The sequence below is a fragment of the Drosophila nasuta genome, chromosome 2L, assembly GCF_023558535.2.
Source record: "Drosophila nasuta strain 15112-1781.00 chromosome 2L, ASM2355853v1, whole genome shotgun sequence".
Classification (NCBI taxonomy): Eukaryota; Metazoa; Arthropoda; class Insecta; order Diptera; family Drosophilidae; genus Drosophila; species Drosophila nasuta.
In genome coordinates this window covers 23,472,803-23,488,763 of record NC_083455.1, presented here as the reverse complement: position 1 = coordinate 23,488,763, position 15,961 = coordinate 23,472,803, and the positions used below count along the sequence as shown (strand labels likewise).

At 35.7% G+C, this 15,961-nt stretch overlaps 6 protein-coding genes across 6 annotated transcripts; 2 read left to right on the top strand and 4 right to left on the bottom strand.

Moving 5' to 3' along the window:
• Nucleotides 1-6,161: 6,161 nt before the first annotated feature.
• LOC132798352 (heterogeneous nuclear ribonucleoprotein 27C) lies at nt 6,162-10,772 on the bottom strand. The gene is made up of 3 exons (XM_060810171.1): nt 10,615-10,772; nt 7,711-8,507; nt 6,162-7,117 (listed from the first exon to the last, which is right to left on the bottom strand). Exons 2-3 carry the CDS (start codon nt 8,203-8,205, stop codon nt 6,347-6,349), a joined length of 1,266 nt encoding a protein of 421 aa, XP_060666154.1. The 5' UTR covers nt 8,206-8,507; nt 10,615-10,772; the 3' UTR covers nt 6,162-6,346.
• Nucleotides 10,773-11,087: 315 nt separating this feature from the next.
• On the top strand, nt 11,088-12,012 carry LOC132798487 (uncharacterized). The gene is made up of 3 exons (XM_060810359.1): nt 11,088-11,250; nt 11,307-11,750; nt 11,811-12,012. Exons 1-3 carry the CDS (start codon nt 11,205-11,207, stop codon nt 11,939-11,941), a joined length of 621 nt encoding a protein of 206 aa, XP_060666342.1. The 5' UTR covers nt 11,088-11,204; the 3' UTR covers nt 11,942-12,012.
• LOC132798423 (uncharacterized) lies at nt 11,964-13,299 on the bottom strand. Its single transcript, XM_060810281.1, has one exon. It carries the CDS (start codon nt 13,189-13,191, stop codon nt 12,391-12,393), a length of 801 nt encoding a protein of 266 aa, XP_060666264.1. The 5' UTR covers nt 13,192-13,299; the 3' UTR covers nt 11,964-12,390.
• Nucleotides 13,300-13,621: 322 nt separating this feature from the next.
• LOC132798521 (uncharacterized) lies at nt 13,622-13,951 on the bottom strand. The gene has a single exon (XM_060810406.1). The coding sequence runs from the start codon at nt 13,949-13,951 to the stop codon at nt 13,703-13,705; it is 249 nt and encodes an 82-aa protein (XP_060666389.1). The 3' UTR covers nt 13,622-13,702.
• Nucleotides 13,952-13,959: 8 nt separating this feature from the next.
• Nucleotides 13,960-14,415, bottom strand: LOC132798511 (protein CEBPZOS). The gene is made up of 2 exons (XM_060810394.1): nt 14,181-14,415; nt 13,960-14,111 (listed from the first exon to the last, which is right to left on the bottom strand). The coding sequence occupies exons 1-2, from the start codon at nt 14,308-14,310 to the stop codon at nt 13,960-13,962; spliced, it is 282 nt and encodes a 93-aa protein (XP_060666377.1). The 5' UTR covers nt 14,311-14,415.
• A 658-nt stretch (nt 14,416-15,073) lies between these two features.
• Nucleotides 15,074-15,960, top strand: LOC132798503 (succinate dehydrogenase assembly factor 4, mitochondrial). The gene is given in 3 exon segments (XM_060810382.1): nt 15,074-15,401; nt 15,498-15,535; nt 15,537-15,960. Coding segments are annotated over 3 exon segments (360 nt in total). The 5' UTR covers nt 15,074-15,346; the 3' UTR covers nt 15,804-15,960.
• The last annotated feature ends 1 nt before the right edge of the window (nt 15,961 follows it).

Genomic DNA, 15,961 nt, shown 5'->3' with positions numbered 1-15,961 from the left:
ATATTACTTAGGCACTGTGTTCGTATTACATTAAAAAATTAATTAAAAATTTAAATTTAGGTATGTATAAATACATTATAAAAAATTTCATTAAGTTTACCGTAAACTAAAACCTTGCAACTTTTCGTTCTCTCCTCTCTTTCTAACCGTTTCTCTTGCCTCTATATGTATGTAAGTATGTATGTATTTCAATTACTTTCTTATTTTGTTGTTTCTATGTATGTATGTAACTTTTCTGTTCATCTTCATTACACATAATTAATGCATTTAACGCTTTTTTTACCTGTTTCGGTTCTAATGTTATCTCTAAAAAGTACAAGTAGAAAAAGTCTAGAAAAAAATGACCCAAAAAACATCTCATGTAATTTGTATATACTGCCAGTGTGTGTGTGGGTGTGTAAGAGTGTTAAATAAATTAAATACATATGTATGTATGTATGAGTCTAAAACATTTTTACACAATTCGCAACACTTATACGTCTAAAAACCGTTACAATTGGTTTATAAGTTGAATGTTTCTAAATGTACATGTATGCCTATGTGTGTGAGTGTGGTGAATTTTGTTTGGCTGCTTTTAGCTACAGTTAACGCTAAAACTATTCACACTTAAAGCAAGTATGAGAATTCTTAGCACTTCTTAGCCTGCTTATGTTGTTGTATTTTAAGTTAATTTAATGCTTAGATGTCCATAATAAATAAAACAACTATGTATTTTAGTTCTTAAATAACCTTAGTCGCGCCTTACATTCATCTATACATACATAGTTAACGAAAATGCTTGTGTGTGTGTGTGTATTCGGTGTGTGGGTGTATGTGTTTGTATTTCTAACCATGCAAAGTGCAAAAAAGAACTTGAAAATCGATGAGAAAAACAAGAAATACAATATCTGTATCGAAGAACAATTGCAATAAACGAATAATATAATTTAAAAAGTATTCGAGAAATTGCTGTTCCATCAACGAAATCCTTACACGAACTTATGTAGGTAGCCTATTCATCTGAGATTTTTTTTTTTTTTGGTTTTTTTACGAGTTAAGAGTTAGTTTATAAGCTTTATTTTTCATCTTATTCTCTGCGTCAATTTGTTGCATGTTTACAGTCTCAATTTTGGTTTTATTTTGGTTATTTTGCATAGTTTTTTCTCTTTTTTTGCGTTTTTGTCTATTATGTATTATTTAAACTACATACAAATAAGTTTTGTTTACTCTATCTTGGTTTGCTTGGTTTTACGTTTTTGTTTACGTTTAAGATTACCATATTATCGATACTAGCTGTGAGCCACTGTAAAGTAGATACACATACATACCTCGTATTAGAATTTATGCTTAACGAACGAACGAACAAAAGCCAAGTTGAAAATCAAAAACAAAATTCACCAAATTCACCAAATAACAATTATTAATCGTCTTATGCACTTAGATTTCATTTGTCAGATCTCTAACATCAATGCTATGTATTTTGTTTTATTTACTCCCATGTTTGTTTTATTTTTATTTGCTCCATATCAGATTGATTTCATTATTTTACGATCAAGTTCATCAAGTAGTTACAAAAACAAGTACAAAACATGCACGCACAGAGTTGTTGATCGAATCTCACCACTCTCGCTTATTCACCATGTGTAATATAATAGTCTACCACTAACTGTTACTATTTCTCTCATTATGTATGTTTGTAATTATCTTATTGTGTTTTTTTTTTTTTTTTTGGTTTGCCTTGCCCTATAAATTTAGTCATTACAAAAGGTGTCTTAGGTGGAATCGTTTTGTCTTAGGAATTTAGCTTAGATATCTGTAAATTTCCTTATTTCAAATCATTCTAGTTTAGTCTTTAAAGGCTAATACACAAGTACATTATTTGAATACCTGAACAACAAAACTGTGGGGAGACCAACAAAAAATTCGAAATTAGAAAATTCATGTGCCTGTGTCAGCAGTTACTTAGCTTAACTATGATACCAGTCGAAATTGTAAACGAAATCGTTAATCGATAATTCTTGAACTGACTGCAGATATCAATGTAATTGATAATCGATCTTTTATGTTTTTTTTTTGGTTTTAGTATTTTCGGTATTCTCAGTTTTATCGTTTTGCTCGCAGTTTGCAATTTTTTGGCGCATCATTCGTAACTATTTTAGCTTAAATGTTAAATTAGATCGTTTTATAGCTATTTCATTGTCATTTTTTTTATGTATATCGGCGAAACTTGAAAACCCCACACACGAATGAGTTCCCAAAATATCAATGAAAATTAGAAAAGACAAAAACAAATCATCAAATAAAAATTTGCATTCTGCCTAAGGATCAAAAACAATATTGTAAAGAAATTCCAATTGCGTTGCCAAACAAAAAAATAAGAAACAGACCACCACAAATACACGAAATGAGAAAATAAATATGTAACGAAACAAACTACTTCAATATCATCACCATACACATTGCTCTCTTGGTGCATGGACATACATAGATATTTGTTTGCCGTTGTATGGACTTGTTACTATAATAGCAGACTAACAGTCACACTTGTATTTTGCCATTTCCATTTTCTATTCATTTTCTTTGACTTTTTGTTTTCGTTTTTTTTTTACTTTTTGTTTTACGTCACGTTTTCGTATTTGTTGAAAGTGCAACACTTTTAAGTTTCATATTTTTTTGTGGTTTTTCATTTCATTTTTTTTGTTTAGTACAATAGATTAGATTTATTTGTTACTGTTAAATTGATATATTTATGCATATATTTATATGTATGTATATAGTATATATATTTATATATATAATTGTATATAGTAGTTGTAATTACGTTTAGATGCATATATGTAGTTCATTTATTAGGTTTTGTTTTTATTTAAAAAATGTTTAACTTTAAATCATAAATCGTACGGATTAAAAAAGAAATTGTTTTACAATTAACAGTCAGTGTGTTTGTTTTTTTTTAATATTTTTTTTTGGTTTTTTGCTTTACGTTTACATTTTCCATTACTTTAAACCTTGCTTTAACTATTTATGTATATTTCCTTGAATTAGTTATTAATTTTACCATTACTTATTTCAAATTGTTAAACATCACTTTTATTTTAATATAATTTTTTTTGTTTTTTTTTTAACTGTTTCTGCATGCAAAAAAAGGGTTCTGGTATCTGGTAATAAACAAAAGATATATGTATAGGTGTGTAAGTATGCAATGTTCATAATAGTAATTAATTTATGTAATAATAATAATGATTTTTGCTTATAAAATTACATCAGGTGTTTTCTTAACTGCATTTACCAACAGATTTTTCAACATGTATGAATATATACACGCATAACTGTTTTTTTTTTCTTTTTTTTCTAAGTTAGGTTAGGTCAAGAGCCTGCCTGATACGTTGTTGTTGTTGTATTTGTGGTTGCTGTTGTTGTTGCACTGCAGCAAAATAATTATTGTTTTTGTTCTTGTTTTTGCTGCTGCTGGTCTCTGCTGGAAAAAACACAGAAATTACAAATTACGAAAAATTACAAGCGGAAATGGATCGAAACTTCTTGCTCAACTGATTTTGTTCTCATCGTCTCCTGTTGCTCTGCTGGCCAAGTAAATTATTGCAACATACAATTTGTGATTTACACACACGCACACACATTCGCCTTCGCACACATACGCACAACATAGAGAAGAAGCAGCACAAAGCTGTTGCACTTTTGTTATTGTTATTAAATTAAATTAAAAGGAAAACAAAAGCATTTGTTTTTTTTTTCAAAATTTTCAAACGCTTTTCATACGTTTTTCACTTTACTTTGATGTTGTTTTTTTTTACTGTGTATTTTTTGCATTTTTACGTTAGTTTTGTTATTGATTTCTTTTTTTTTAGTTTTTTAAGTTTATAATTATATAAAAAATTTAAGCATATGTTTAATTTGTAATTTTAAACGAGATATTAAATTAGGAATTTATGTTTGTAGGATTTGCTTGCTAAGTAAAAGTTGTAAAAATTAGACGAAAAACACTATGCAATAAATCACCGAAAAATAAAGTAAGGTATATATGTAAATATGTATGTATGTAATTGTATGTATATGGTAATCGTAAATGTGTCGCGTAATCAACAAATTAAAAATTACGTGTGTATATTGTAGTTGTAGTTTGTAATAGCAAAAAAACATTACTTCATATTTGTTTGTTGTATATAAATGTGTATAAATGTATCTATTAGATTATATATATATTATGTAAGGTATTTTTTTTGTGTTTATTTTGTAGGTTTTTAATGTTTAATATTTGTAATAATAAATTGTAAAATCGCAATAATAATCATTTAAAAATTAGTTTACTTGTTGGTTGTTGTTGGTGGTCACATAAAAAATGATCATGTTTTGTGTAATTAAGAGTAAATAATATATATATGTAAAGTAATTAAAGATATATAAAATATTTATATATAATCAATAAAATATGCAATTCATTCTCATGTTGCCTTATGCGCATGTTGTGTGTGTGTTTCTTTCTGTATACAAATATATGTGCGCGCATGTGTGTGTGTGTTTGTGAGTAGAACACACACAACACACATATACACCCATTGTTGTTATTATTGTTATTGTTGCTGATCTTGCTGTTGTTGTTGTTGTTCTTGTCGTCTGCTTGGCAAACGATGAAAATTGAAAAAAATGTGCAACGCAACTCTAAGCATCGTTTTCTTTTTACTTTCTTACTTTCTTCTGGCTGTCAATCTCTATCTATTTTTGTATCGTTTTTTTATGACTTTTTGTTTCCTATTCTGCTTTTTAACTGTAGTTTAAATTTACGTTTTGTTGTTGTTTAAATTTATGTATATATTTTATATATATAGATGTATATAAGTATGTATATAGCGTTTTTGTTTTTCTTCTTTTCGTTTTCTAATTCTCTTTAATCTTTTCCGTTTCCTTTTATTTTAAATGTATATTTTGTTTAAGAGCGTTTCGTATTTTTTGTGATTTTTTTTGTTATGCTTTTAATCCTCATCCGCGATTATCGATAGTCGACAATCAATCATAATGTTTTTGTTTGTTATTTAGCGGTTCTCATATCTCTTCTTTTTAACTAAAAAATAATAATTCCAACACTATATAATTCTAGTTTCAAGTTCAACTTTCGCTTACATGCAAACGACATACGACATACGCTTATTAATTAAGGTTTCTTTATATATGTAGTTTAACTTTTAGCTAGTTGTTTATACTTTATTAAATGGTAAATTTATTAATTTTGTAACGTTTTCTTTCTTTCTCACTTTAGCGCCACAACCCCCGCAACAATTGTCCACTTCCACTTCCAATTTCCCGATTCCCGCGCCGATGCTAAAACTCTGGCTAAGACAAGCGTGTTTTCCCCTACAATAATTACAATTAATTGTGTTTTTCCCTTTTGCAGCTTTTCCAAGACACGCTAACGCCTTGTCGCCAAAAGTGCTGGGCCGGGGATGGGAAGGGAGCAAAGTTAGACTCGTTGGGGGACACGGCGCAAGTTCCATTTGTTGTTGCCAAGATGTTGTTGTTGTTGGTGTGTGTTTGTTGTAAATGTACAATTTCGAATTTGTATTTACTAATTTTAGTAATTAAGGGGGATCTTTTTGTGTTTTAAATGTATTTTTTAATGTATAATTTCTTATAATTCCTTTCTTGTTTTGTATTTGTTTTTTTTTTCCGTACACTTTTCTTTTGTGTCTAATTGGCTAAACTTTATACTTGTAAATCATTATGTTTAAATCTTCACATTTCTATTATTTTTTTCCTTTCTTATTTGTTGTTATTGAATAATGCATGTTTCTGCGGTTTTAGTTGGGTGTTGTTTTTGTTGTTTGTTAGTGTTAATATATGGGGGGATATATATAGGAGAAGGAAGGGCGTATGAGAAATGTTTTTGTTGTTGCTCTGAGTGTTCTTATTCTTCAGGTTGTTGTCTATGTTTTATGTTTATGATGTTTTTACATACTCATTGCTATAGAATATATATATTCATATATATATACTGTTGTTTTATACATATATCATCTATATATATATATAAACCTATGAACCTGCCTTGTTTTGCTAGGGTTTCTCTTTTGTTATTACTTTTAGCTGAATTCTTGAGTGTTGTTGTTGTTGTGTGTATGTGTTGTGTAGCATATGTTTAAGTTATTACATTAATTAATTTCAACAACTGATCTCAAAATGAAAAATATGTATATGCTTTAAAAAAGGTTTAAACGAGAACAGACGACGCTTTAGCTTACAATTACCACCATCTTTTTGCCTTCTTCATCATTCACCTCTCTCTCTCCTTCTCTCGTTCTCTCTTTCTCTTGGGACCACGGACACGGAGACGGGAGACGGGGACACAGGCAGCTGCTTAAACGGCCTGCGAAGCGGCATACGGTGGCTGTGTGGAGCTATCGTTGCCATACGCTGACCTGGGACCTGCGCCATAATTGGAGGCACCCTCCTGTTTAACATAGTTGCTGTAATCGTAATCATAGCCGGATCCGTAGCCGCCATAATCGTATTCGGAGCCCGATTTCGAGGCCGAATTTCCGGGTCCAGTACGCTGCATGTTGCCCACGGGGCCGGTGGTCGATGGTCCGCCAGCTGCCCAGGTCTGGGCACGAGAGTACATATCGGTGGCGGTGCCAGCGCCGGCACCAGGTGCCCCAGTTGGTCCAGCCGAATTGGGTGGCATATTCCATGAGTTCCAGGTACCGCCACCTGACGGACCCGACGGTGCTCCCGTCGATGTCGAGTTGTACATATCGTAGCCGCCATAGCCCTGCGTCTGCTGCGGTCCAGCGTAGTTCGACCACTGTGGAGGTGGTCCCTGGGGGCCTGGAGGTGCACCCCAGCCCTGGTAGGAGCCAGGTCCGCTATTGCCATAGCCATAGCCCTGCTGTTGAGGCGATGTGCCCCAGCCCTGGTATCCAGGCATCATGTTGGGTGCCCCAATGGGCATATTGAGTGGCGGACCACCCATCTGACCATTCTGACCCTGCATCATGTTGATGGGCGCATGATGAGGTCCCCAGTGGCTGCACTCGTTGCCCAGCTTGCCGTAACCACCTCCCACAGTGCTGTTGTTAGAGTTCTGTCCACCGGAACCGTCACGAGGCTCGGCCTTCTTAATTTCAACCTGCCAAAAAGCATACACGCAATATTAAGATCACGATCATCGGTAGATTACAAGACACTTAGCATTACTTAAAAACATAGAAATGCAACAATTATGAATAACTATTATTATTATTATCACAGGTAAGACTGTAATAGTTACTTTAAAAACGAACAGTCTTATAACATCAAAATCAAAATGGAATCACAGAGTGATGTGGTGCATTGCCTTTACTGCTTAGTCAGCGAATATTTGAAACCTACAATTTTTACACGATGTTTAATCGCCTATAAATGCCCAAACCTTATTTAATACGTTAAAATTAGAGTTGAGTTATTCTCACACAAACCACAGTATTTATTTTAACCAGTGCTTGTGAGAGACACGAACCAATCATAGGTTTCAAACATATTTTAATGGGCTACAGTTAATTTTATAACTTATAACCATCGGACTAATCGTAATGAAAGTATTGCTTTATTACGTTATTACTTTAGATCGTAGCCAATATTTTTATCTAGTCTAAATATTGAGAATTACTTTGCAGCTCAATTTTCAGTTCTGTTTCAGATAGTAAATGGTTTTAATTTGTAAAATTGTTGATGATTACGCACCTGCTTGCCATTCAAATTGATGTAACGCTCGTTGGTCACATGCTCCACAGAGGACTCCTCCTCGAAGGACAAGAATCCGAATCCACGAGACTTTTTCTTCTCCTGGTCGTACATGATGACCACTTCGGTAACCTTGCCATAACGGCCAAAGAACGTGCGCAGATCAGTCTCCGTAACGTTCGATGGCAGACCGCCAAGGAAGACCTTGTAGCCGCCGCCCTTCTTGGGCTTCTGCAGCGTGCGTGGATTGCACGGCTTGGGATCGATGGTACGACCGTCGAGCGTATGCGGACCATTCTGCAGCACATGATTGACGTTCGTGGGATCGGCGAAGGTGACAAAGCCGAAGCCACGCGATCTACCGCTCTCGTTGTTCTTCATTACAACACAATCGATGATGTCGCCGAAGCGGCAGAAATAACGAGAAAGATTCTCTTGCGTTGTCTCCCAGGACAGGCCGCCAACAAAAAGTTTGCCCCTCTCGTCTTCTTCCATGATGTTGTTTTGATGGTTGTTGTGAGCTATTGCGCCGGGTATATTTTCAATAATTGACGTAATTTTGCTGCTGTTTATGTTACACTTGTGGACTTGAATTTCTTCTTCTGTTGTCGGTTGGTGTCTTGTTTTGTTGGTTTCTTTATCGCTTGTATACACTTTTCAATTTAACACTAGTTGCTGTTGTTTGATGCTTGTGTTGTTGTAGGGGTTGGTTTTAGTTGCCAAAGTTTTTTTTTTTGTTTTTTTGTATTATTTTTCAAAATAATTAAACAAAAGCCACGACGTTTACACGTAACTTTCTAATTATTAGATCAGGCCGTTTTTTATTTATGTGCCCAAGCGTTGTCCATTGTTGTTGTCGCGGAAGAGACATGAAATATATTGAAAGAGCACAAAAAAGGAAAATACAAATAATCAGTAAAGACAGAAATACCAAGAGATAAAAGTAGATCTACATAAACTCTGGCCACATTCGACAAGAGAGAACGGATGACAGCAGCAAATCACGCACACACACACACTCTCACATACACACTCTTATGTACTGTATATAGCAAAGCAGCTAAAATAGGCACAAATAATTATGAAAGGCAGGTAAGCAGAGCCGTTGTCGTCGTCGGCGCGCTACTGACAGCAACCGGCCGGTATACATATGCACACACACATGTATGTGTGAATGGTTGTGTATGTCCGCTTTGCCTGTATCGTCGTCTAACTGCTTTTTGTACACGTTCACAAGTTGTTCGGCGTTTGCAACGCTCCGCTTGCTCTTGCATGTGGTCTTTAAGCACGCTGGTCGTATTATTGCCGATTCCACACTCTCGATACGAGAAAATATTTTTTTGGAAATTGTTTTTCTTTTCGCTATATCACAACATGCGCTAAACGTCGTTGGCGTAGCGATGTCCCAGCTACAGCGTCATTCATTTCAACACACTCACACACCTACACACACATTTTACAAGTGTTGCCTATCGATGCCGTGAGAACAACGAACTTTTTTCTTTCAAAAGGTAGAAATGGTGAATAGAGCAAAAGGGCAACCATAAGCAAAGTGCCGGTTCACCACATTTTGCGCGCCATTTGTTACGTATTGCCAGACCTTTTATTGAAAGTCCGGTCGAAAGCAACAGCCTTGTATTTATATAGCACAATATATTGATAGCGTAAACAAATTAAAAGAATTACACTCAATAATAATAACACTGCGCTGCTACTTTCGCGAGACTGTAGTTCATACACAAAATGTGAATGTGTGTAAAGAAAAAAAATAACCATGTGGCAACGCCATGTGCTGAGGCTACGTCGTGAAAGCGAATGTAAAATGAAAAGAAAGATACAAAGAAGCAATGCCCTCAAAATGTACGTACATACGTTTGTATGTGCGTCAATGCTAATAAAACAGCGCAGCACACACAAAATAGAACACAAAATTTTCACACTTCTCACGTTTAACATAGTTGTTATTCCTATTATTATTTCATGTATTGCACATCAGTGAGGTATTTCGACCATTACATGAACTCAAAACAAACGCAATGAATTGCATGAAATATGAGAAATTCACCACGAACAGCAGCAGGCAGCGACGCCAGCGGCACAACGGCAGCAAAATACAAAAAAAAAAAAAACAAAATGGAAGACTACTACTGACTGATGACGACTAAAATGCTTCAACAAAGAAATCTGAAGAGTTGACTTTTATGTAGTAGTAAAGGGTCAAAAAAAAACTTGGTTCAAATATCATTTGAAGAGAGAAACTTTTGCCACATGCACTTTTAACTTTTTTTTTAGATTTTTTTTTGCAATGGTATTTTAACGTTGACCGGCAAAGCGCGCACAATATAATCTACAGTATTCACTTGGCAGAAAGAAATTTGGATAAACTAATGCAGCACTTTCTTACTACGCAATTTTGAAAATTCGCATGATTTTTGTATTTTGCACCGCAATCTTTCGCTCGTTCATCCATACATACGCACACGCTGTCTATGTGTGTAATTTGTATTAATGTGTGAGCGTGTGTATGTATTCGAATGGCCGATGGTCTTGTGTACGTGTGTATGTATGCATGTGTTGGTGTGCGCTGTTATACATAGCATTTTTTGTATGTATAAAAATATGAAATTTTCCACTTTAATCAGAACTACTGCCAAACTATAACAATTTATTTGTTGCAATAAAAAACACAAACAATTTACGCCGCGCAAATTGTTCAATACTAGCGGCGTTGTAATTACACAAAGCAAAATCTGTTTGTACACCAAACCAGGCAGCTGCTGCTGTCGCACATTTAATTTTGGAAAGGCAGGCAGAGGCTTCGTTCGTTTTCGCCTTTTTTCTTTTTGTATAAAGCACCATAATTGTTATATAAAATTTAGATTTGCATTGGTTTTCCATGCTTACCGTTTGTGCCAAGTGTTCGTCTGTGGTTTTTTAAAGATTTCGCACTGCAAATTCACTAAATTTAAGTGTTTTTTCCTTAAAAAACTAGCTTATAAATAATTGTATGATTTGATGCATACGATATATAACCTAACTTATGATAGAAAACTCGCCACCGCCACGTTTAATGGTGGTAGCCAGCGTGACCGTAAGTTCAATATTGAAATATACTGTTTTCTACCAAAAATATGAAGAATATACTGCGTGTGAGTGCCAAAGTAGCTATAAAATGGTAACACTGTTATTAGGATGGAACCATTTGCGTTTATACCTACATATCATATTGCAACCCTTGAATTGTTAATCGATATGGTTAAATATAATTTAATACATTTTTAATATTTTTCAAATTAATAATTGTTTTGCTTTTAATAATGATGTTAAACCCACATTTTCTCTATTTTGTTGCTATGCCGAAAATGTTTCGATAATAAGTTTCGATAACACACAACAAACAGCTGTCAGCTACTTTGCTGTTTATTGTTTTTGTTTTCAGACTTGACTAAATTTAGATTTTAAATTTATATTTTTATAATTAAAACAACGGTTTTATGAGAAGTATGGAACTTTTAAATACATCCCTAACTCCAGTGCGGTGTAAGTTAAAAAAGTATGCATATTGTCAACCCATAACATCTAAAATTCCGTTGCAGTTGTCGATAGCCATCATCCGCAGTCTCCGGTTAAGCAGCAAGCGAATTTGGCCAATTGCAAGGCTCGTCTGGAATCCTTGGTAAAGGATATTACGGCAAACTATGCGAAATGGCAGTTGGCTCATCAGCGCGGCATCGCCTTGTGCTATGCCATTGAAGCGAAGAAGACCCGTTGCTTGGATAAACCCGATGAGGAGATTGGTTATTATCCGGATGAAATGGCATTGGCATGTGATAAATTAGCCTTGATTACCTCGATATTTGTGGATATCGTAAAGAACTCACACGAGATTCTGCGACAATTGCGTACACTCATCAAAGCAGCCGGCACCGCATCAAATGTCATCTTCTATCGCACATGGAAGCTGCAGCATTTTGTCTCTTTTATGGAGGAACTATTAAATCGCTATGGCAGGGAGTCGGTGGTCAAGCAGCAAGTGATGCGTGAGTACTATTTAGTACATAGAATCGGTCTGTAATTAATACTGTACTTCACATTTCTAGAGAACATTGCCCACTGCACGCAAAGAAGCAAACTTATTGCATATACAACAGCATGGGAGTTTCCGGATCATGTGGACGCCTATGTGGATCTGGTCTTTCGATTGCTTGCGGAGGAGGTGAAAGAAACCTAACAATAATCTAATAATTACAATGTTTTAGTTTTAAATAGTATATATGTGTATTAAATTTTAATTAGGAGAGATTCCAACTTGTTGTTTCTTGAAGAACACCGAGTAATGTGAACGTAATGGAAAGGATGCATAATAACAGAGAGACAAGTTTTGGTAGTATATTAAGTATTAATGTAGAGAGATTTCAGTGGAATTTGTGGTTCTCCAGATGGTAATAATCTAAAAATAGTTGAGTAAACCTTTGTAATGAGAACACAATGGCCAAATTAACAATGGATTGCAATGGATTTAAGTACTTAAATAGTAAATGGAATGCCTTAGATTTTAAGCGACACCTTCTTTGTTGTTGTCCATTAGTAGTAAACCGCAGTATTTATGCAATTTGTGGAAATGCTTACAGTCTAACAAATGCAATAATGGTGGATAAATACTTAATATGCGAAATATTTTTAAATCTTCAACGACATGTCCAAGTTAGGACTGTGGCTGCGTTTTGACCACCACCAAAACCAGGCACAGGCGGTGCCCAAAGCTATGGCTGTGTAGTATAAGATCTTCAGGTTCTTGTCTTTAGTTGGTGCTGCGTTTTCGTTTTGGATCTTCTGGCGATGCTCCATCGTTAACTGTTCCAGTTTGCGCAAATCCTTAGCCAACTCATCGGAGATGCTCTGCACACTGGTCAACGCCTCCAAGGCAAAGCGACTAGCATAACTTTTATCGCCCACAATCACATCTTCCGGTGGCATCATGCGCAGCTTGTAATTGGTGGCGGCTAGCGAAGACCTCAAGTAGCTAAGATGGCTGGCAGCATGACTAACAATCTGATTGTTATAACCCTGTGCTTCGATAGTGTTGCAAATGTACTCGTAACTGGGATCCTGGTTGGGCATGTCCGCAAACATTTCAATCAGTTCGTTGCGTTCTTTGCTCGATGCGAAGCCAAACAATTGCAGATCTTCATCTGTTAGCGAGCTTAGGTCACGGAAATTGATGCTCTCCTCCAGCAGTTCCTTCGCCTGTGCTGCACTACGGTGACTCGTTGTCGCGGACAGTAGGCTAGCGATTGTCTCGTGTTCCCTTCGCAAGTTCTGCTTGGGTTGCGCATGCAACCAAGGACGACGTTCGTTGCCCAAAAAAGCACCGTCGAGTTCTTGTTGTTGGGTGCGCGTTTGAAAGTCTTTATTGGCGCCAAACTGTACAGCCGACGGTCCGCGGGACAAGTTTAACAATGGCACATTATCAGACGACATTTTTATGAACTCTAATACTTTTTTATTTTCTTTAATTGAATTAAAAGTGCTGTGTTTGAACCAATAATAAATGTATCAACACAGTTATCGATCAATTTGCATAGAAAGCAATAAGAGCATTGCTACCGTTATCGCTTATCGAAAATCCGTGCGCGATGCAATTAGGGTGAACGTTTATTCTATAACAGATATGTGATTTAAAGCTGGCAAGAAATGTTTGCATTTCGCATTATATTAAATTAATAAAAATATTTTGTTTACAAACATAAAAGTAAAATTATGCACAATAGACAGCGTACAACAATTCTGGGTTTCTTCAATTGATCGTTTAATGTTATAACGTCGTTTTAGTCGATGTATGTATATATTCGAATAATCCAATTTAAATCGTTTTTAAACAAAAATTTTATTGATTACTGAATGTATTCAAAACAAATTCCGTTATTTTTGTGTTGCCAAATTTAATTGTTTTATTTTATGTAACAAATTATCATAAAAACGAAGCCTAAGTCTAACTATCTTTTTTGTCAGCTGCTGGAGCTGGCCTATAAATTGGAGTGCTGCTTGTGGCCGCTGCCTTTAACTTTTCCATAAACAGCGCTTTCTTTTTTTCATCCACAGTCAACTGAGTTGGTGATCCAGATGCTCGAATCCTCTCGATTTTCTCGGCGCTAGGTTCAGTGAGCAGCATCAAGCCGTAGCCCATGCCACCGAAACCAATGAGCCACAGCACAGACTTGACATAAGGATTGCTGTACATTTTAAAATTTATTCTCTCCTATCGTTATTGAATTTGGCCGCTTGAGAGCTCCAATAATTTGCGTCCGTTTGCCTAATATTGCTGTCGCCGACAATCTCACCGATTTTGTAGTAATAATCCAGTGCAAAGGGATACTTTTCGTTGATATATTGGCGGAATTCTGTAAAAGAAAATAGATTAAATTTCAGTTGCAGCCGGCCAGCTTATATAAAATGTATGTGGTGCTCACCTTGGTCCGTGTTCATGCGATAGTAAAGTCCGTAGCTGGCTGCAAAGCAGACGGCTTCGAGTACAAAAAGTGTTTTGGCGCTACCCTTAATGAATTTCCAAACCGCTGGCTTGGGCGTCTTTGGCAGCATGGCAAATTAAAAATAAATTTAATTTAACACGTTTAAAATAACATATAATTTTATTTAGGTAAATTCAGACGTTTGTCTTCTTCTTACTTAATATAGTGCTTTCTGTTATTTGTCAGGGTGTAACCAGCCACATTTATAAAATATACTATTTAATGCCAATGGAATTATCCGAGAATTGGCAGTTGGTTACACGGCTGTGAAGATACAAGAAGGCGCTTCAATTTAAATAGACTTTTTTCATGTGCTTAACAAAGATCTTGACGGCATCTATAACATTTGTTCTCTATTAGAGTGTTCTTCTCCCACCAATTCGATGTAGGATAGTAATTCATTAATACCAAAAATAATCTTATTTTATATTTATTTATACACAAAAGTTATTTCGAAATTGCGTGCTAATTAATCGTCCTACGTGATAGCAGTAATATCGATATGTGCAAGCATAATTCTTTTGGAAGGTTACACTTGACGTCCAAATAATCAACAGGTTATTTCAAACTTAAGTCAGTTCATAAAATGAGCTTTTAATAATTAAAATAACTTCCAAATAATAATTAAATTGTGTATTAATTTTAATAACAACTAGACACCAAGCAGGTTCTTGGCATTTTTGATGACGTATGTATGTTGTTGCGCACAAAGCACAACGATAGGCAGCAAATTGTGGCGGTGGGGGATTGTCGATTATTGTACATTATCGGCCAATCGGTAAGCAATACGTAACAAGAGTAAAGAGTAGAAGTAAAACAGGGGAACGAACGTGCTGCTTTCAACGCAATCGCAGCGGCAGCAGAAGCAGCGACATAAAGAAATAAAGGCAGCGCAGCAGCCATCTCAGCTAGCATAAAACCTATATAAACAACGAGCTCTGTCGAACGCGCCACAAACGTGCTGAAGCCGCTCAAGTGACAACAACACTGTGTGAAAGATCCAATAACAATAACAACAATACCAACCAACAACATCAACAGCAAGCAATCAAATAAATTTACCGGTAGATTGAAAGAAACGACTGCACAAAGAATTAAAAACAAAAATGCAATCGATGGCAAAGCAATCAATGCGCGCCCTGCCGCAGATGGGCAAACAAGGTGTGTGTCTCTTTAAGCGTGTGTGTGTGTAGTGTGGGTGTTGATCTATCTCAATAATTATTCGATTTTTGTTATCGTTTTTTTAAATACTCGCAGTGAGCTACTTGTCCACAAGCAGCGCCTGGCGTGCAGCTGGCGGGGGGCGGCAACGAGAGCGTTGTGGAGATTAAGGAACCCAAGACACCTACCGAAAAGTTCATGGCCTTCCAAAAGAAACTGCGCGCCAAGACGCCACTCGGCAAATTGGACGAATTCTCGCGTCATCCGTATCAGGAGAAGGAGCCACTGAAGCCATGGCCAAATGCAACAAATCCCTATACGGGCGAAATTGGCGGACCCGCTGGACCGGAGCCAACGCGTTATGGCGACTGGGAGCGCAAAGGACGCGTCTCTGATTTCTAGTCCTCTTCTCAGTTAAAGTTCCTTAGTTTCATAGTTAGGCCGTTATATCAAATGTTAGATTTAAGCTTAACAACCAAAACAAATTGTATACCCCAAGTTTAATTAATGTATTTGTATATGTATAAAATAGGAATAAAAAATACTATTTAAAGATCAAT